This window comes from Melampsora larici-populina (genome assembly GCF_000204055.1).
Source record: "Melampsora larici-populina 98AG31 unplaced genomic scaffold MELLAscaffold_41, whole genome shotgun sequence".
In the NCBI taxonomy this organism is placed as follows: Eukaryota; Fungi; Basidiomycota; class Pucciniomycetes; order Pucciniales; family Melampsoraceae; genus Melampsora; species Melampsora laricis-populina.
In genome coordinates, this window is record NW_006768805.1 from 891,265 (window position 1) to 912,895 (window position 21,631).

The 21,631-nt window shown below is 42.2% G+C and overlaps 4 protein-coding genes across 4 annotated transcripts; all 4 read right to left on the reverse strand.

Annotated features, from left to right (window-relative positions):
- Positions 1-5,576: 5,576 nt before the first annotated feature.
- MELLADRAFT_66337 (uncharacterized protein) lies at positions 5,577-7,071 on the reverse strand (the record flags this gene model as incomplete). Its single annotated transcript, XM_007414152.1, has 5 exons — positions 5,577-5,926; positions 6,000-6,377; positions 6,444-6,548; positions 6,610-6,776; positions 6,851-7,071. The coding sequence occupies 5 exons, from the start codon at positions 7,069-7,071 to the stop codon at positions 5,577-5,579; spliced, it is 1,221 nt and encodes a 406-aa protein (XP_007414214.1).
- Positions 7,072-8,269: 1,198 nt separating this feature from the next.
- On the reverse strand, positions 8,270-9,220 carry MELLADRAFT_66338 (uncharacterized protein; the record flags this gene model as incomplete). Its single annotated transcript, XM_007414151.1, has 2 exons — positions 8,270-8,562; positions 8,668-9,220. The coding sequence occupies 2 exons, from the start codon at positions 9,218-9,220 to the stop codon at positions 8,270-8,272; spliced, it is 846 nt and encodes a 281-aa protein (XP_007414213.1).
- A 3,758-nt stretch (positions 9,221-12,978) lies between these two features.
- Positions 12,979-15,343, reverse strand: MELLADRAFT_91360 (uncharacterized protein; the record flags this gene model as incomplete). The annotated part of the gene is made up of 6 exons (XM_007414150.1): positions 12,979-13,878; positions 13,960-14,246; positions 14,290-14,675; positions 14,753-14,848; positions 14,915-15,063; positions 15,161-15,343. 6 exons carry the CDS (start codon positions 15,341-15,343, stop codon positions 12,979-12,981), a joined length of 2,001 nt encoding a protein of 666 aa, XP_007414212.1.
- A 1,740-nt stretch (positions 15,344-17,083) lies between these two features.
- MELLADRAFT_66339 (uncharacterized protein) lies at positions 17,084-20,307 on the reverse strand (the record flags this gene model as incomplete). The annotated part of the gene is made up of 9 exons (XM_007414149.1): positions 17,084-17,454; positions 17,521-17,757; positions 17,902-18,288; positions 18,386-18,408; positions 18,550-18,957; positions 19,123-19,205; positions 19,354-19,468; positions 19,496-19,509; positions 20,227-20,307. The coding sequence occupies 9 exons, from the start codon at positions 20,305-20,307 to the stop codon at positions 17,084-17,086; spliced, it is 1,719 nt and encodes a 572-aa protein (XP_007414211.1).
- Between the last annotated feature and the right edge of the window lie 1,324 nt (positions 20,308-21,631).

Here is a 21,631-nt window from a genome sequence, read left to right on the forward strand (position 1 = left end):
AGGCTGACGGGAGAAGTGAACGCACGAATCGCACAGTGGGTCAGATCCTTCGGACTTTTACATCGAAAAGGCAAGGGAAATGGCTTGAATCCCTGGCGGCGGTAGAGTATGCCATTAATGGAGCCATCAATGTTGCTACGGGTAAATCACCATTCGAACTCATCTACGGCCGACCACAACGACTTCTCTCGATACAAGAAGCAGATGAGGCAGATCCTGCGCCTCTGAGTCGATGGTACAACACAAGGCTCGACGCATGGTCATCGGCACGGGATGCACTTTGGTATAGCCGAGTACATCAGGCCTTACAACACAACAAACACTGTCGAACGGCCGATGCACTACTACCAAACTCGTGGGCACTTTTGGACAACGCCGACTGGCGAGGTCGACATCAAGGTGGAGTCAACAAGCTCAAGGAACGGTTTGAAGGGCCATACAAGGTTGTCGACTCGACGAACCATGGTCAAAATGTTCAACTAGAGCTCCCAGAGGGCGACCGGAGACATAATGTGTTTCACATTTCAAAAGTCAAACCGTACGTGGAAAGGGTCGTGGAAGAGGTCGAGGCGCCGAGTCAAGGAGTGCGGAAGTAAGTTCCTCTCCTCTGTATGCACCGCCGTAGTATACTACGTAATTTTCGAAAAACAACGCCTAGGCCACTCTGTGAGCACAACACTTTCGACGTTCTCCCCTTAGGTGTTGGTGGTCAATTCGACGATATGGACGGCAAGCATCAGACTCAACAGTTCGACCTCAAGATACTATTTCATTCATTAATTTTCTTTCTTGTTTAATCTTTTTATTTTTTCTTTCTTTATTTCTTTTTTTCTTTTCATTCTTATATATATATATTTTCATTTTTTTTTCTTTTCTTTTTCTTTCTCACAACAAACCTGCTGGGCATGCTTTGTTCCTTATAGGAGGGGAGACTGTAAGACCTGTGGTCATTACATATACGCGCAAGCGCACACCTAGAGTTTAACACTTAAGACTTAAATCTACAATTACTATATATGCTTGTTTTCATTTCGAATCTTACCAATGGTTCCTTAGAGATATCGGGACTGATTCATATCCCTCTATCCTTCGGAACCAGGTATAGTCATTTTACTTATTTCTATCTTTCTTTCTTTTTATCATTGTTGTTGTTCAGCTTAGAGATATCGGGACTGATTCATATCCCTCTATCCTTCGGAACCAGACGTGTTCCCGTCGGATTAGTAATACAATATCAGGTCTCTTGGGTTCTAGAAACCCTCTGCTGTGCTCGCACAGTGTCCCGCGTGAAGTATCCAGTGAAGGTTCTTCCGAACCTTACAGCCCCATGCTCCAATAATATAACCCAGGTTCAACTTTTGGGTTTGCACAAAAACTCTAGAAGTTTTACTTGTCCAGTGTGTTTCCGCAAAAGCAAATGTAGGGGTACAAAAGCCACTACAAGAGCCATAAGTGGTTCTGTAAGTGATATATTTCTGTATAAAAGTTGAAAATTTGATGGCCCCATGCTCCAATAATATAACTCAGGTTCAACTTTTGGGTTTGCACCAAAACTCCAGAATTTTTACGTATGGAGTATGTTTCCGCAAAAGCAAATGTAGGGGTACAAAAGCCACTACAAGAGCCATAAGTGGTTCTGTAAGTGAGACAATTCTGTATAAAAGTTATAAATTTTGAAGCCCAACACTTCAAAAATCCAAAACATCCTCAACTTTTGGGTTTTCACAAAAACTCCAGAATTTTTACTTATGGAGTATGTTGCCGCGAAAGCAAATGTAGGGGTACAAAGGCCACTACAAGAGCCATAAGTGGTTCTTGAAGTGCTATCCTCCTATATAGAAGTGATATAGATTAAAGGCCAACACTGCAAAGATGCAAACCAGCTTCAACTTTTGGGTTTGCGCAGACACTTGAAAAGTTTTACTTATCAAGTGTGTTTCTGCGAATGCAAACATAGGGGTACAAAAGCCACCTGTGTACACTGAAAAGCACCGAGTGTATTGGATGATACACATGTAGCTATCATCCTATGTACTTGGAATATCCCCCTTTAGAATTTCCTAGGAAGATAGCTGGTCCTATGGTGACCTAGAAAGATCACTAAGTCACACTTCCATAAGGGGGGGGCCTTGGCCCCCCACACGCACCAAGTACAAATCTCACTACATAAGCACAAGATCTTACTACACAAGTAATAATCTCACTACCAAACCACCACATCTTACTACACGAGTAATAAACTTACTACTCATGTAATAATGTTACTGCCACACCTTCAGATCCTACTACACAAGCAATAATGTTACTACCCAACCACCAGATGTTACTACATGTGTAAAAATCTTACTACCAATCCACCAGATCTTACTACTTGAGTGAAAACCTTACTACTCAAGCACAGTTCTTACCCCTCAAGTAAGAATATTACTACTGAAGTAAACATTTAAGTTACTACTCAAGCACACGAATTTACAACTGATGTACGAAGACACTACTCAAGGAAAAGATTTTACTACTTAAATAAGGATCTTACTACCAAAATCCCAGTCTCACTATCCCAATTACAATACCTCATCATCGTCATACCAACCTTTAGACTAACCAACTTCACCGCCTACCCGAGCATCCTTATCACGATTCATAGCCAACACCTCACTAAATCAGCTCTCACCTCAATATAGGTATACCTAAGAACCAACCCTTTCATCTTGTCTATCTGTGAATCCCCCTTACTCTCAATCCGGCGTACAAATGGATCCCAGCCACGACGAGTATGTATTTCCGGTACCAGGCATCATCGAAATTTATCACAAAGATCGAAGAAAGATGGACGAGTATGTGTCAGATTTCCCAGCCACAAACCACGGATATTGAATGCGAATTGGCAACTCACAAAGAAAGAGCAGTGCAACCTCGCACTACGAATGCTACCGATCAGGCTATCCATCCGGTGGACCTAGTCTTGTCGGCACCACAAAATCGGCACGTATTGGCTGTCCCTTCAAACTAGCCACCCGATACCTTTATCATTCATCATCCTGGATACTCATTCATACCCATCTTGGTCACAACCACCCGCCTGATCCGGAAGTTAAAACTCGCAAGAAGTACAAAGACCCTAACGCTGGACCTATCCTAGCTCCCGGAGTAGTTTTCGATGAGGATGCAGAATCAACATCGCATGAACGGGCCAATGTAATAACACAGTAAGCAATAACTCATCACATTGGAACAGACCAGACCAACAAAGAAACAAACTGATATACTTGAGCTTACCTTTATGTCCAGTAGTCTGAATACCAATATCGAACCTACATTCACACCTGAAGGAGCCAATCCACTGACGAACTCAAGCGAATGGTAAGTAAATCTACAGTAAATCAGATCAATCAACGACCCAAGAAGAACAAGTAAAAAAGTTAACATTTTTTACGTCGACCTTTATGTTCAATAGCCCGAAAACTAAAGTGGACCCTACCTCAATAGCAGTCAGTCATCTTCAATGTTTTTAATGATTCATCCGATAATTTGAGTTTTTCATGATTTTCTTCCCATAATCTCCAAAAAACGTCGTCACTCAACTATTGATTAACAAATCATCGACTAGCCTAACAATGATCTTGCACCCTGGGCCAAGAAGCTCAAACTCACTCCACCTGGACAGCGCTACTACGACATCGATGCTGACCTCAAGACATTGGACTCGGTTGAATCAACCCTCTCCAGCCTCAGAACCCAACTATGTGCGATGGCCCCACATCGTCGGCAGGAAGTCCTAATGAAAATCCAGACGATCATCAGTCATGAACGCATGGTTAACGATGAACACACATTACCTATCTCCTTATTACCTGAACCTCCTGAACCGGTAAGTAGAAAAAGTTAGACAAACTTCACATCTACATCACAAGACATCGTTCTCACAAGTCATTTAAACACATAGAAATTGCTTTACGACTCGGTTAATGACACACCACTTTCAGTTCGCACATCACCCGCCCCACACCTTCAGGAAGAACACTCAGTAAGCATCAAATGTAGGAGAAGGAGCGTATTTGATGCGAATCTCAACTGATGATCATCTTGTATCTCTAGGTTGAGAGGCTTATCGAAGAGCTATGTGGACCATCCGATGTTACAACATCAACGTTCAACTTTGAAGACCTCATTATATCTCAGCCTGAGGCACTTCCACTTGTCGATACTAACCACCAATCGGCTCCCAACTCACCATCAAGTACTACTTCATGCCATATGACCACCACCACCATCAAGCACCCATCCAAAGACTCTCAATCAGAATTGCTGCAAACATCGCAAATACCAAATCCGGATCCCGACATTCACGTCGCAATCCAAACATCATTGCAACATGATTTGCCACCGATTGCATCCCCTCCCTCGCACCCAATATCAACCTTTTCACAATTACGAACTCCAACTCCTAGTCCTCGAGTCACACGTAAACGTGCCCGCGAGGCTATACTATTACAAAAGCCTAGTGTGATCAATCCGAATCTGCCGGCCCTACTGGCGAAGTACCGCCTTCACACTTGGCTGGAACCTTTCGTCATCGACGTGAGAGAAGTGAAAGCAGATGGGCACTGCGGGTACCGCGCCATAGCAATCTCCATTGGCGAATCCCAGGACAAATGGTACAGTGTACGTCAAAGAATGGCTGATACAGTAACCAACACACCTGATGACCGCCTTATTCCTGAGAACCGCCCCGAAGCGTTGGCTCGGCTTCTCACAACCAAACCCAACGTTATTACCGAACAACAGCACTGGCTTGGAATGCCAAGTTGGGGTGGGGTGATCGCAAACACATTCAATCGGCCTGTGTTGTACTACGAACCTGGTGCTTACAGCCAGATCGTTTTTCCCTACTCCACCCCTTACAATCTCAACCCTCCCATTGTTCTTGCTTTTGCCGACCATCACTTTACATCCCTATTACTCGATTTCACCAAAGCCAACTTCCCGGCTCCTCGTATCTGTGCAACATGGCGGCGATTCCATCAAACCGACGCCTCAAGTTGGTATGACGCTTGGAAACCACTCGTTGAAAGTCATGCGGAATTTTTGAAAGCACTTAACAAAAGTCGACGCCAAAAAAAAAGGCGGTTTGTATTCACATTGACTGATTGTAACTCTTGCTTTTTATACCTACCAATTTACGTATCTATGATATGATGACCTTGCTGAAGCCTTTTCATGTCAGACTCTTAATTGTAGCTAGTATCATGTGTAAAATTTTCTGAGTTGATTCTGCAATAAATAGCTTTTAAAATCGCGAAATTTTAATTGCAAGTCGTTGACTACTAAGTTGACTACTAAGATGTTCATCTTCAATATCACACAAAAGATGAGATGCAAGATACTCTTAACATTTCCTGAAAATTACGTTGAAAATTTGGCTCTACACTAATTACAAGATCACCAATTTGGATGTCCAAGGGATTAACCCTTTCAAATTAGTTTCCACAAAATTATATAAACATCATTGCCAGGTCATGAAGCAACAAAGGTTTGGTGAGTGATATGTACAAAGGTTTGGTAAGTAATCTGTATAATCAATCAAGTGCCATCCGTCTGTATCCAAGCTCAATCTCCCAGTCATCTTCAATACCTTGTTCCATTCTTTCCTCTTCTTCTAACATGCCTCGGTACTCGGCCTCCTCATCCGCCCCTTCGGGGGCCCAGTGTATTGGTAGCATAAGTATATCTATCGGTGCTCCTGTTGTGCGCGCAAGCATTTGCTGCCACTGAAGCAGTAAAGTATGGTCTGAATCCACCCTCCCATCCACATAGGCTTGGGTTGATTCCAAAACCTCTTTCAAGCTCCTATCCCAATGCGCCCACAGGCGAGATGCACGTTTAGCCAGTGCAGAGTGGACAGAGTTCCACTCTGCAACTCGAGATTCTGCCCCAAATTACCTGTCAGTGATCCTTTTACGTGTGGATATTGGTGCACCACCTGGAGCCAAGAAGCTTACCAATACAATCATTTGGCCTTGCCCTATCAACACAATTTTGATAGTCAATTGCCCAACCCAAGAGCTGCCTAACCTCACGCCCCAGACGGCGAAGCTCTTCTTCAGATGCCATTTGATTTCGAAGTGCTACGATACCATCCTTGGTCCTCCGGCATGATGCCCATGGTTCATCAAGGTGGTTCAGCGCCACTTCATCCCAAAATGGATGTAGTAAATCCATTTCAAGCACTTCGTCCATACTTGGTAGCACCAGTCGCGGTGTAGGTCGGTGACGTTGATTGTAACGAGATGCATGCCTTAAATAAGTATCCAGTTTCTTCTTGAGGAGGCCTCTTTTTTTCTTTCTTAGCTGCTCATTACGAGGTTGCTGGGTGGCCCCTGAGGGTGCCAGTTATATTCAGCATCAGTGTTCTGTGTTCCCAATAGCAAAACGGGATGACACACCTGTTTTGATGGCCGCATCAGCCCTCTGTTGTATCACATCCATTGCAGCCTCATACAAGAAACCTAACACAACCTGGACGCTGAGCATCGCCTTGACTCTGACATCTAACAGCGCAAGCAACGGATCAATGTATAATTATTTGAACCAAATAAAATGGACACTCACTGCTGCCTCTCCGAGCATTCAACAGTTCCGCATTTCCTAGCTCGTCCGCGACGGCTTGTATTTGAGCTTCAAGTGCAACCAATGACGCTGGTAGGTTCAGAAGTTCATGACGCTGTTCCGCAGTTCGTATGGCGGCGCTACCTGCGTTCATAGCTGTTAGTTTTTGACTGAAACAAATTAAACAAACTGGAACATAAATATACGTTCATCTTCAGGGGGGCGATGACATATATTAACATACCGGGCTTCCAATAGCTCCTCCTCAAGAGTCAGCAAAACTCCTAGACGTTCGCGTTTCTCCTTCGCCTCCACAGTCATGGCCTTCAGCTGCAAGGATCGTTGACGATCCCACTGAATCTGAAAGTACACCGTCGTTTGAGCCGGATCTTGCTGAGTAAGTTTGGCGAGCAAAGACTTGCTTTCATGTAGCTCAGCTAGATATTTCTTTGCTTGACCAAGCATAAATGATACTGTGGTCCAATATCAATGTATATTCATTACTCAGTTGGAATCTGAATATTCAATGCTGTCTCTATATAAACAACCTCACCTGACTTCCAACGCAATTCTTCATTTCGATGGTTGGTCCACAGATCCAGGGTGACCATCCGGCGCTGCTTGGTTGAATATCGTAGGCCTCGTACGAGTGGCGAGATCTTGAACCACACACGCTCCAAACCCTCTCCATTGCTTTTACCCCAACCTCGATTGAGGCGGGGGTTATACTCCAGCTGACATGACCAATTGTGGGCGTAGGCGTGGAATAGTGCGGTTCCCAGTTTGACCCGCTTAGCATAATTTGCATCCGTGAATACTTTTTTCTTCCAGTTAGCAATACGAGTCAGATAGGTTATATAATTATAAAAGACATATGGGCGACATTTGGGAGGTGTACCTTCTTGATAGTTTTGTCCAAGTTGCAGCCTATATCGTATAATATACCAATGGTAGTCGTTCCATCTCGATCTAATTTGATCATATCTAGCAACCACTCTATCAGGGCAAGCGCATTATGATTTCTTAAAGGGCCAACATGGTCAGTCGAAGATAAACATAAGTTCCTATATCGAAATATAAACCTACTTTTCGCCGGTTTGAATCAGGTTGATAAATTTCAAGACATGGTCATGTCTACATGCCATACCCAGCAATCCGGATTCATCCATGTTCTTAAAATGGCCTCGCCCTCTAGCATCGTTTGCAGCCGTGTGAGCTTCGGTACATGGGTCCTAAAATGATAGATAAATAAATTTAAGTATATATCCACCACTGGTGTTGAATTCGCTGCTGAATGTATTCACTTACGCCATCAAGTGGTTCATCCGGTGTTTGACTCATGAAACGTTCCTTCGCAGTGACCAATTTGGGATCCAGGAACATAGACGGTCGTGGAGGTTGTGAACCTGGAATTGGTACACTAGCACGTGCATGTCGTTTATGCTGAAAGTTACCATCTAGACACACAACAATTTGAGGTTCTTCTGGCCTTACTACGCCCACTGCAGGTCCAAAACATGCCGGGCAGTTCACCGCAAGCTTGTCAAGCTCAGATAGGTGAAGCCTTTGATTTTCCAACTCTCGAATTTGGATCATAAAAGCTCGATAGGCATCCATGGCAACTGAGAATGGGTGTCGCCAGTTTCTGGGCTGCAGATCGTCGTTAGTCACATGGTTTTTCAAATGAATTTAACATTGATAAGTTCTTACGTACGTGCCCTTTAGGTGTAAGGATTTCTGGACTGTTGTTGTTAAGCACGTCATCCAGTGCTTGACAGTAACCTTCAGTTGGAATCGCAAAGCGAATCCACTGAGAGTAATGGTGAACCATAAGTCTAACCGAGAACGCGGTGCGAGGGCGCGATGGTGACGCAGCAAGGTAACCCATCTGCAGCAGCCTCTGAGGGTCCGAAAGATCGCAATTTCGGCAAAAGGAAATCTTCACTCGCCGTCTGGCTAAGTAAGTACGGATGTGTGATCCCACAGTCAGTATATAACAACGTCAATACTACCATTCATTCTCAACATGATAGAAGAGTCAATGATATACAAATTGCTCACATAGGATATCCACAAGGTCCACATTGCGCTCCGTCCGCAAAGAGCACGTGCAGGGAGTACGTACGTCTTCATTCCAATTAACTTGATTCCCCCAATTTGATGTTTGCAACCGCCTTCTAAGAAAGGTGGGTAACATTATCGCGTACTGCCAACTCCATCGGTTCTCGTTGGCCAGGCGATCAGCTAAGTGTAATTGCCTTCGCAGACCGGCCAATATCGGGTCGTTGGGGACTTCAGGAAGGTCATGATGCTCAGGAAACTCTTCATGCGGCATAGGCATGAATCGATTCATGTCTATCTCATCTTCGTCTTTGGGAGGTTCTTCTTCCGGAATCATGTTTTCGTTGCGCGGGTCAGGTAAGTCCGGTACAGCGCCTATAGGTTGGTGAGGTCCACCAGGATTGTTCAGCCCTTGGGAAATTGCAGCGTCTGAGGCCTCAGCATGCGCCAAATCTCGTATCCGGCTGAGTTCTAGCTGTCGTTGCAACGGGGTGGATGCCTTGGGTTGCTTAGGCCGATGATTCAGCCCGCGTATGAGCCGCTGGGATGGCATGTTTGACAGAGAATGGATGATACATTCGTAAGCGGCTTCACGGGTCAGTATGAAAAAAAACTTATCTAACTGAGGCGCCCATCATTTATTGGCGTGTGATAATGTAACCGTTTTGGTACATGGGCTGTTCCCCAACGTGAAAGAATCATCAGTGCCACATCCGATACTGTTTAAAATTCCCAATCGGGAATTATATAAGCTTCTCTGAACTTTTTCGTGATAGATAATATGTTTTGGGACATTGCGAGTTCCCCAGCGTGATTGAAATGACCTGCTGACATGTGAAACATAACGTCAGTGCCCCATACTATACTGTTAAAATGCCCCAATCGGGAAATATATGAGCTTCTCTGACCATTTTCGTGGTTGATATTCCAAAACGAGATACGTAAAGACCCGTAATATTTGCTTCTGACCGTAGCCTGACGTTCAGCAACATCCATGACGTCCTTCGATACGGTTAATAAGTATTGGTACCGTTTATGGTGGCGCGCTCGTTGCAAGGAAGGTCTTGATTGTTATAATGTAGTGAGGGAATTAATGGCGATATGAGATGAATAATAGTTACATCCCTTCAATCGAGATGGGAGCTATATGCACTTCTACATTACATGTGTGACTGCATATTACATGATCACACCACTGGTCATGTAAGACGCAGTCACACATGACAATGTGACTGCGTCAACTGTTAACCACCATGGAACCCATGCCTTATGACGCATGGGAAGGAATGTGTGAAGGAATGAATCACATCAAATACTCATATATTTACAAACCATATGTTATGAGTTGGTAAGCATAACAAACTTAAACTATTATGGTGGACCACATTGATGCTTTTTGTCCAGGTGGAGCAATCAAGTGACCCATACAAATAATGATCTATATGTTGGTTGAGCATATATATCATTAATTGTTTGCATCTGTACTTGTTACAAATCACTTGTCTGATTTGGTATACATAACTGACTTATTGCATCTGTGGTTGTTATAATTGACTTGTCTGATTTAGTATACAAATATGAGTTATACAATAATGGTGGACATGTTTTGTTGTTGGTATACAAATAATGATCTATATGTTGGTTGAGCATATATATCATTAATTGTTTGCATCTGTACTTGTTACAAATCACTTGTCTGATTTGGTATACATAACTGACTTATTGCATCTGTGGTTGTTATAATTGACTTGTCTGAATCATTTTGGTGGCTACAACAAAACATATTGGTGGACATGTTTTGTTGTTGGTATATGTTACTTGAGAAATTAACTGACACTAGCAATCATTTTGGTGGCTACAACAAAAAATATTGGTGGACATGTTTTGTTGTTGGTATATGTTACTTGAGAAATTAACTGACACTAGCAATCATTTTGGTGGCTACAATCATTTTTAAGTGTGGTATATATTGTTTGAGCAATCAAGTGAAACTAGCAATCATTTTTGTATAAGTGGTTCATGCTCATGCCCAATTAATTATACCACACTGATTGTTCAATTACATAATGTTTATTTACATCCACATATGTGCAGGTGCAATAGTATCCAACTACAACATTATTTGTTGTTTGAGTCAGAAACTTGATTATAATTATATATGTTGTATACATCTGTGTCTGAGGTTGTTATATAGTATACTATCAGTTGTTCAATTTTAAACAATACATACTTAGTTAAACAATCATGGTGGAAGCTTGCATATGTTTCCCGTGATAATAAACAATAATGGTGGATGCTTGCATATGTTTTTATATATGGCATATGTTATTATATATGTTGTTTACATCTGTGGTAGTTATATAGTTTACTATCACTTGTATACTTTTATAAAATACTTACTTAGTTAAACAATAATGGTGGATGCTTGAATATGTTCCAAGTGAAACTTGATTCCATATGTTGGTTGAGCAATCATTGTTGTATATATGGTAAATGCCAATCAACTTATACAACAATGATTGTTTAATTACATCGGCGTGCTGGGTTATTAATTAGTATATACAACCGTGAGTGTATATTTACTTCCGCATGCTAGGTTGTTAAATAGTATATATCACACGTTGCTGCTTGAGTTAGGGATGTTTAAGGCCAAATGTTTGACATTTTGGAGATATGAGAAATGTGTGTACAACCCCAACAACATGGTAGTTGGGGTTGTCTTCAACAACCAACAACCATGTTTAACTTTATGAGTTTGGAGATATGAGTCACCTGAGTGTTGCAAATTAATTCATGTGTATTTAATATATTGGGAACAACCAATATCAATGTTGGACTGTTCAATGTTGGTCACCTGAGTGTTGCAAATTCATTCATGTGTATTTAATATATTGGGAACAACCAATATCAATGTTGGACTGTTCAATGTTGCACTGTTGCAAAGTGATTGATAATCTTCCGGAACAACCATGAACCTTGTTGGCATGGATAGGGACCTCACTCCGCAATGCTTATTTCTGACTTTTTTCTACATGCCCTAGGCCAATTTATAATGGCCCTTACTTAATGTTAACATGCGCCTATAATCTGTTAGTTGTACTATGTAATGCCATTGCTTTTTCTTCTGAATCACAACAGAGACTAATTTAATTGCACTGTGTCATGTGAAAATAATGGTGTGGCACAGAAACTCATACAAATAACCAATGTACCAAGGTCAGGGATGATCTAGCATTGTGCATAATGCTACATCATCTGATTGGTGGGACAGGTCTATTAACTAATATACAATTAATGCTCATTCATTTGTTCTGTGACACATAACCTCAGACATAATATATACATTGCTTGACCTTTTGTTCTGTGACACAAGTTCAAATATGGCTTGTTCATTTGTTATGTGACACATAACCTCACACATAATATATACATTGCTTGTTCATTTGTTCTGTGACATATAACCTCAGACATAATATATACATTGCTTGAACTTTTGTTCTGTGACACGTAAACTCAGACATAATATATACATTGCTTGGATCTGTGGCGCATAAAGTTATCCAATTATACAATGTACAAAGTGTTGGTCTATTAGGTACTTTGTTCTGTGGCACATCAACTCATACAATCCATTAGTTAATAGATATATTCCGTGATCATTTGTTCAGTGGCACATAAACTCATGGTATTAGACAATGTACAAAGGTGTGGATCAATCAATCAATATATATTTATATTGATTGATCCTTTGTTATGTGTAACAACCACTCATGCAAATAAATGACCCTACAAAGGTGTGGGGTCTTTGGTTAATATATATTTTGATGGTCCATTTGATGTGTGTCACAGAGTCACAGACACCTGGTCAATTTAATATTTGCTATGTTGACAAAGTACAATCCCCAATCCCAATACAAAATGCTTTGGTCAAATATATTGTTGGTCCTTTACTTTCGAATGTCATATAAGTTACATTTAACCTTTAGTTTCATCCTTTTATAAAGTACAATTAACATCTCAGTGATCAAGGTACATATAAAGTATATGTACCTTGACCAATTTCACCGCCATAACATCCTCACTCTCACGCTTATAACCATTGCAATTCTATGTCCAACAGTGTCAAACACATTCATTCGAACCAAACTCATCTAGAATATTCTACTTATTCATTCAATTTGCGGTAAAAATCATCAAAAACAAAGGCAGACAACATCAAAACACATAGTTCATCTATTTTGCAGTAAAAATCATTCAAAAGCAAGGCATACAACGCCGAAACACATAGTTGAACTCCATCATGACCAGTAATCATTTCTTCCATCTTCTATCTGGTAGTTCCAAAAGATCATCCACATCCCTAACCTTACGTTCACACTTTGATGTATGATTGTACTGTTCATTCGTCCCAATCTTCACACTGGCACGCGCAATCTTGTAAGTAATTTGGGAAGAACACCCCAGACGCGTGTAATGCACCTTCTCACCATGTTTATTGAACTGAATCGATTCTTTGGAAGGAATAGTATGATGAAATGTTGACTTGCCGTTCCATGAAATCTGAACAGCAGACTTCCCACCAAAGTTGATAGCAACTCTATATTTGGGGAATATAAACCACCCGCCTTCAAGCTTGAAACCTTCGTTTTGCGTAACAATCTGACCACTAATACTATCAATCGGATACCATAGACAATAGACCTTGCCTTTGTCATTATCAGTATGAGGTTTGTTATAAAAGTTACCCAACGTGAAAGCGAAATTTGCCCCAAAGTCGTGGGGTCCGTTTGGTTGATACTTGGAGGTTGAGGCCATTGCAGGGGCATTGAGTTGGTTTAGTTGCCGGCGAGCAACAAGGAAGCCTTCATCACAAAAGCTCTTGAATCTGCCGCCTACTTGCGCACCAAAATCAGGGAGCCTGTCCAGAAATTCCTTGTACAATGATTCTGACAACCCTTTCGTTGGAGCGTAAGGCGATATAAGGATGTCACGGGAATATCCTACTGTTTGACCAAAACAGTGCATTCTCCCATGAATCAGAGTGCCATTAGTTGTGACCGAACGTTTGTGTTTCTTTGAAGTCAAACTAGGAGTCGCATTCGATTGATTGTTGGTTAGAGCGCCATTAGTTGTGACCGAACGTTTGCGTTTCTTTGAAGTCAAACTAGGAGTCGCATTCGATTGATTGTTGGTTGTTACCATTGGAATGTGCTGAATTGAAAAAATACGATTATTGCAATTCAATCATTAGTATCTCCATTTATCACTATAATTGGGAAGGAAATGACTAACGCCTTTGGGAAAGTTCAGGACCTTACGCTGATTCAATCCTGATTTGGACATAACTTCCTCATCCAAAGGAGGAAGCGAGGATAATGGCGAGGATGACCGATCGTGATGTAAGGAACTAGGACCCGTAACAACAATTGGACTCGTAGATATATGATCCACTTCATCATCGCTTTCCGCATCCGAAGGTGGAAGGGAAGTAAGCGGAGAAGAAGGCGGAGTCAAGTCAGGGCATTTCGTTTTGGACAATTGCTGAGGTTGCGAATCTGATACCAACCAGTTATTTAGCACTCGTTTTATTAATGGTATCAGTGTAATAATGAAGATACGCACTATGAGAAATCGAGATGTAAGTGGGAGGTACTAAACGTTTGGGAGTCGGCAACCTCTTAAAGAGCTTGGTGGACATTAAGATTGTGTCCACATCGTTTTGATGCTCCTCCAGCTCTTCTGGTGTCAAAGATTCCAAATCTTCAAAAGAGTACGTAAAAATTAGTTCATTTGTATCGCGATCAACGAATTGACCTTTGCCATGGGTTATAATCTTATAGGTATTGAAGATTATCTCCATTGTGCGGTCATAATCCTCATACGGAAGTACTGGTTCATTAAGCCTGTATCGCTGGCCATCATACGTTTTGTTGGTGCGGTTGGCTGAATGAGGCGACTGGTCAGTAGCTTTAGAATCCAAGTTCTTCCTAGCCCTCTTCGCATGTCGTCTATAATTTTTGGAGCAATACTCTTAGACTCCATAGTTCATGCAGTCCATAAAATGATGAAGAAGTCATTTACTCACGTGCCTGGTTTTCGCCTGGTTTTCACAAGGTGAAGAGGAGGGTTAGAAGGGACACCCTCCAATTTTTGTTCACGATACCAGTCAAGTGCTCTGCGCCTACCAAGAAACATACAAGAAGTATTAGTACAGACAGTAGCAGTGATAATGTTCATTATCACGTACACTACTGCTCCTTTACCTTCATTTGAATTATCCTTGCTGAGTACAGCAAATTTGCATGCAGAGGCAAGCCAGCAGTCAGATTTTGGGAACCCATCGGCCGCAATGTACTCTTGTGGTACATGTGCGTAGGATTTCGGCATTGCGAAGGGCTTTGGAAGCTAAATATTGTAGAAAGTCATAAGTGTGGTGGTTAAATACGTTTTGGAGATGTAAAGAAGTATTTTAAGAAAAGTACATATCACTTACATCGGCATCAGTATATCCAGTCTGTCGCTTACTATCTATAACTTTTAAGAGGTCCGATAGGAATGTAACACCAGGTAAGACTGGTTCATCACCATCCCTTTGGACAAGACAGTAGAGTTTAACATCCACTGTATAGTAAGTAACCCGAAGATGCTGCTTGCAAACCCATAAGGAAGAAGCCATTAGTACCAACCCTTTGTCAGTATCAAATTTGGCCCTCTTATGCGTAGTCCATCCCGGTTCAATGTCAGTCATTATAATTAGCCAAATGTAATCTGTAGTGGACAAATGAATAATGAGAAACAGGTTAGTATTTTGTCAAATCGCATGTAGGGAATCAGGAAAACATGAGGAAGAATGACTATTGCAGCGAAGAGGCGGTAAGTGGGTTGCAGGTTGTATTTCAAGTTATGCAGAGGCTATCTATGCCAACCTGCTCAAACCGCCTCCATCGCTTATAGGTCTCTGATTCCGAAGGATGAGATCGAATAACAATAATCAAAACAGGTATAGAAACACTTTACTATTGATTAGATGGTCGCCGAAGCAGTGTTCAATATCGATCGAAGGGCCAGAAGTTAAGAAGAGATACAGTATCTGTTGCGAAAGTTCACAGTATGATTAGGAAGATGGAAGACGATGTGTAATACATCGGTAAATATGGGGACTTGAGAACTTTGGCCTTACTTACTATGAAACCAAAGGACGCCGGGAGGGTATTCTGATTGGAAGTCAATAGTATATGAAAGCTATGCAACTTCCCTGAAGCTGATTAATGAGAAACAAGTTAGTCTTTTGTTAAATCACATGTATGAAATAAGAAGATAATGAGGAAGGATAACCCTTGCGGCGAAGAGGCGGTAAGTGGGTTGCAGGTCGTATTTCAAGTTATGCAGAGGCTATCTATGCCAACCTGCTCAAACCGCCTCCATCGCTCATAGGTATCTGATTCCTAAGGATGAGATGGAGGAACAATGAAAACAAGTATAGAAAGACCTTACTACTGATTAGAAGGTCTCCGATTCAGTCTTGATCCAGGGTCAGATCGCTTGGTCGAATTTGTGAAGGTTTGAGATCGAAACAAGAGGTGGATGTGGCAGAAGCAGGAGTAAGAAGGGAGGTCGGTTCAAGAATTTAGTCTTCGGGTGGGTGTCGTCGTGGAATTAGTAGGACTTTTGGTAAATTCAATTATAAACCAAATAAAACTTTCAAAAAAAATTGTCAATGTGTACTTACTCATAAATACATATTGACATATGTGTATTTATGAGTTAAGCGCTCACCTAGCCCTAACCCACTGGCTGTATGTAGTGTTGGATATTTCGAACATCAGGTGCAGTGAGTTGCTAACATGTCAATCTCGATTGAACATGTCAATCGAGATCAACATGTAATTGTTGTTTACACTAAGAGGTACGCAGGTACTCACTTACTGGTGTGCTTAATTATTAAAGGGGTGACGTTAAAAACAGGGGCAATACCCTGAATTTAACGTAACCCCTACCCCTCACCTTCATATTTCACTTTTGGGACTTCACCCCCAGTTACCACCTCAAAGATTGCATCAAACATTAATACTATATTTTATCAAACATGTAGCGGAAAAAAAGATTGAAATTAAGAAAGTTTTCGAGAGTGCCCAGCGTGATTTTATATGATAAGGCTTTACATTCATAAGAGATTCAAAATCAAATATAATCAAAATCTTGCATAAATTTGGCTTTGATGTGAAAAGTTGAAAGTGATGTGCCAAGGACGTAGTTCTTAACGGTGGTTCTAAACGGTGGGTTTGAAACATGGTAATAACATGAGATAGGTCAGGCTGAGACTTCATTCTTTCACCTCAATACTGAGTCCGAGCAATCTATAAGTGGCCTACCTGGAAAGTCTATAATCATCCAAAATTGATACAATCTACGCCATCTACGACGCCTGATGGGGTCCGGTTAGTTCTGCCAAGATTTGAGCATTTACGGAATCCAAACTTGAGTCGCACTTTGAGGAGTTTGAATTGCATTCCTCCTCAGCAATATTTTCATGTTTCTTGGTCTTCTTCACGCGGACGATAGTGTAATTCTTGGAATTAATATCTTCAATCCAGGCGTCCACTTCATCGTTTGTGAGACAGCTGGGGCCCTTCGAAATCATCATGTCTGTTACCTGGCTGTCTGGGGTCCGATGGAAAGTAAGAGCCACGTCGCCTCGAAAGGTCTTCTTTGCAAATGCTTCGGTCAACTCTGGGCACTTGGGATGGGCATCACCTTTGCCCTGATATCCGCCGCGAAGATAGGGAACTACACGTCCAAGGATAAACAGTCAGTATGAGTAAACAGCAATATCAAAAAATCAACTCATCTAACCTATTAAGTCATTGAGGTTTCGCGCTAGTTCTGAGCGTTTTTCCGCTTGTCGTGCAGCCGATGCGGATTGAGGCTTGGGTTCGTGAGTTTTCCGAAGATGGTGTGGGGCCTTTGTGGATTCGAAGGTGAAACGTTCCAGAAGATGGTTTTTTTTCTGTAGCCTAGCCCATCGATCACATGAGGTATGTTCATCCTGGAACAGTGCTTGGGCGGTAGTGGTAGCCGGATTCCAGCTGGCTACCATAAGGTGAAATTGTAAGTCAAAATGGTTTGTCAATAGACAAAGCTGCATGATTCAAGTTTGGTCAGTATGTGAACATTGGTGTTAATATATTGGTAATAAATCAATTGATGTGAGACTTGCCTGACGGGAAACTTTACCGATTTCTTGCTTCATGAGTTGCTCGGATGTGCGGTTGCTGGATTTCCCGCTGTGTCTCCAAAGCCGGCCCAAGTGGAGGTCCTGTGAGACTTTCTTTAAGTTCACCAATCGCTCAAAAACCGGTACATATTTTGCAAGTTCGTCCTGGGTGAGTGGCTCAAGGCCAGATTTTGTTGAGGTACCAATAGATGTATCTTGAACAGCGGTTGAGGTCGAGATTCCTAGTGGTGTTTGAGTAAGTGCATATGCCTCATGTGTGGCCACACAGAGACGCTCAAAGAGTCGAGGCGTAAAGACTTCTTGTTCTTCATCGATGTACGTGGACCATGTTGAACCTACGATGCGGTTGCGCTCAGGAAAACCCTGGGAAACACCCTTGGATGGCACTAGGTTGCCAAGTGGAAGTTTGATTAATACATAAGTTTCATACCTTCATTATATTATGTATATTGGTGACTGTCTGGTAACAGAATCTTAACGTACTGGGAGTCGACGTCGCCACATTACTGTAAGTTTGATAGTTAGTATACATATTGGGTTCTCGTGCAAGCGGCCCTTCTAACCTGGTCAGGTGTAAAAAGAGGTGTCAGGGTCTGTCTTGGAAGCGTTGAAGGAAGGGTAATGATGAGATACAATACTGTACTCACAGAGCTTCGTCGAGGACTCTGCGGCTCACTTTCAAGACAATGCAGAGCATTGTCTTGTCCAACTCGTAGATCGATTGAAGGGATTGCGCCTCGTATAGGCCTGTCCCGGATGGTCGGTTATTTTTGGGAAGTTTGAGAGAAGCAAGGTATTGCTCTGCTCGTGCAAGTCCCCACTCCATGCCAATGGCACGATAGTTGTTGATGTTTGGGATGGCGTCAGATGCGGTATCGGTGTTCTCGTGTTCGTTACCAGAACCAGATGTTTCATGATCATCCTCGTCCTCCTCAGTGTCTTCAACGTATTCATCGTCTATCCTGGCTCGCTTCCTACTGGTTTTGTTGTTGGCTGCGTGAGTTTTACTTTCAGCTAGTCGGCGTTGGCGTACGGTGGTGATGGGAGTAGGCAACCTGGGGTTGTCTTCAGAAGTTTTTGAAGGCGACACGGAGGGTTTTCGGGTTGTGCGGAGGCCGGATCGCGCTGGCATTTCTGGGTAGTATCAATTTGCAAAGTACTTTGGTTAGATGTGTATTTCGGATGAGTATGTGGGAGAAATTGAGGGATTTGTTGCTTACTGGCTGTTGTGGATGGGTTGGTGGATGGTGGAGAGTGTGAAACGAGGTTTGATAAGATCGGCAGGAATTACGAGTTGGAGATGCTGAAGATACGTAGTGTAGTTGAAGGAAGATATACATTATATACATTATATGTGTAATTTGTTAAGTGTCTGGGAGGTTAATGGTGGAATACTGTAGTAGTGAGAAATGTACTTGTGCTAGTGAGATAGTGAGGAGTGATCTACATACTGGTAGTGAGGTTTTGGAAGTGGGATAGTAAGAGGCTGTTCCGAGTAGCAAGATGGGTAGTTGTGTAGTAAGATCTGGTGGATTGGTAGTAAGATTGTGACCAGTGTAGTAAGATCTGGTGATTTGGTAGTAAGATTTTTACACGTGTAGTAAGATCTGGTGGATTGGTAGTAAGATTTTTACACGTGTAGTAACATCTGGTGGTTGGGTAGTAACATTATTGCTTGTGTAGTAGGATCTGATGGTGTGGTAGTAACATTATTACATGAGTAGTAAGTTTATTACTCGTGTAGTAAGATGTGGTGGTTTGGTAGTGAGATTATTACTTGTGTAGTAAGATCTTGTGCTTATGTAGTGAGATTTGTACTTGGTGCGTGTGGGGGGCCAAGGCCCCCCCCTTATGGAAGTGTGACTTAGTGATCTTTCTAGGTCACCATAGGACCAGCTATCTTCCTAGGAAATTCTAAAGGGAGAGATTCCAAGTACATAGGATGATAGCTACATGTGTATCATCCAATACACTTGGTGCTTTTCAGTATACACAGGTGGAAAACTTCGCAACTTCCCCAAGGTCAATGCGAGAAGAGTTCTCGAAGTGAAGGTGGTCGTCAACGTCATTATTAGTTCCAATCAATTTGCAAGTCATTGAGTAGACGCAATTGGGTTTAACAGCGTCAGTAGTCGTGCCATAGGAAGTTAAATGAATAGGATTGGCGAATGGTGACCCTCCGTTCATGCCGGAGGTCGCAATTGATGCGTGAGAAGAGACGAAGCCCTTAGAATTAATCAAAAGAGATGCAGCCTGGAAAATTGAGATGAGTAAAATTGGATAAGCAACAGCACGTGTACCCAGCATAGCGGAAACGACAGTACCTCGACACCGGCTTGGCCAAAGAAGTTTACTCGAACAGGGTGTGAAGTAGAGTTAGCGCTTGCATTTGCATTGGCAACCATGTTGCTAGGATTCGGTATTGAAGTAATGGCCGGATAAGTGGAACGGAATGAAAGGTCTACGGATTGGATTGAGCGACAGATAATAAGGTGCAGTGAGAATGATAGTGGGGTATGAGTTGCAGTGTTGGTATAATAGATAGTAATGTAGAGAGTGAGGAGAGGATTGAACATGTTTGCCATTGGAATTCGGAGTCTTATATAGACAGGGTTCGTGACACCATGTTCCGTAGATTGAGATGCAAATTACACGCATGAGAAACGCAGAGCAATGGGCTGGCTGACGAAGAAATGGCGTTGGTCCTGGTCACAACTATGAAATCGCAACGCCGGCGTATTGGAACGTCTGGACCTGCCTACACCGTGCACTACCAAATTGCGTTTGACCGAATAGGTTTTTGACTGCGCATGACGGCAGCATGCGTATCTCGCCCTCACAATGATTGGGCAGGCAATGAGAAGAGGAGCAGCAGCGGGCGTGGACGAATTGAGGAAGTGTCGAGTCCGGTGGAAGCGCAGCAGTAACTCAGTAAGCATCGCGTCGCAGCGACATATAATTGCAGACAACAACAACGGAAGAACGGCCGGGCCTAGACCAGCCAGAAGCGTCGTCCCTCGTTTCAACGGGTCTAATCAGTTCGTAAACTCAGTCGGTAGAGACACCAGCGGCATTGACTTTTTTTCGTATCCAACACCATCTCCTCTTTATGTATGATGCAGTGTATAATCTATTATTTTATGAAGCCAATTTTCAGATCTGAAATTCAATTTTCAAAGCAAAAAACAATTGATGGCGTTCGGTCTTTTTGGTATTTCACCAAACAAGACCACATATCAATCAAAATATATCATTATCTTGATTCTTGCTCGGTCAATTCAATTTTGGACATTTAGGAGATCAACTGAACTTGGCTATTGATTCATTGATGACTCGATAGAATCATCACATCGACGGTTCAATGGAGTTGATCAATAGTGAAATCACTTGGTCCAAGTCTGGACCCCTTGGTCTATATGTTCACCAAGAAACATGTGATGTTGTTTCTATTATCACCAGTAATTGATTGAAAGACAAAAGGCAAATTGATGATTATGAAGATCAAAAATGAAAGTTGAACTTGAAAGGATCACAGTTGTTAGCAAAGATCAAAGTAAAGTTACAACAATTGAAGTACAAATCAGAGTAGAGTTGATAGTCTGAACGTTTGAAGTCGCTTGTGTGATAGAAAGGATCATTTGTAGTCGACGAGATTTTGATCCGAAGTGGTCTTGAATCTTGATGTGATGTGTAGAGCCCCGAGTTTTGAGGCTTCCTCCAGGTAATAAT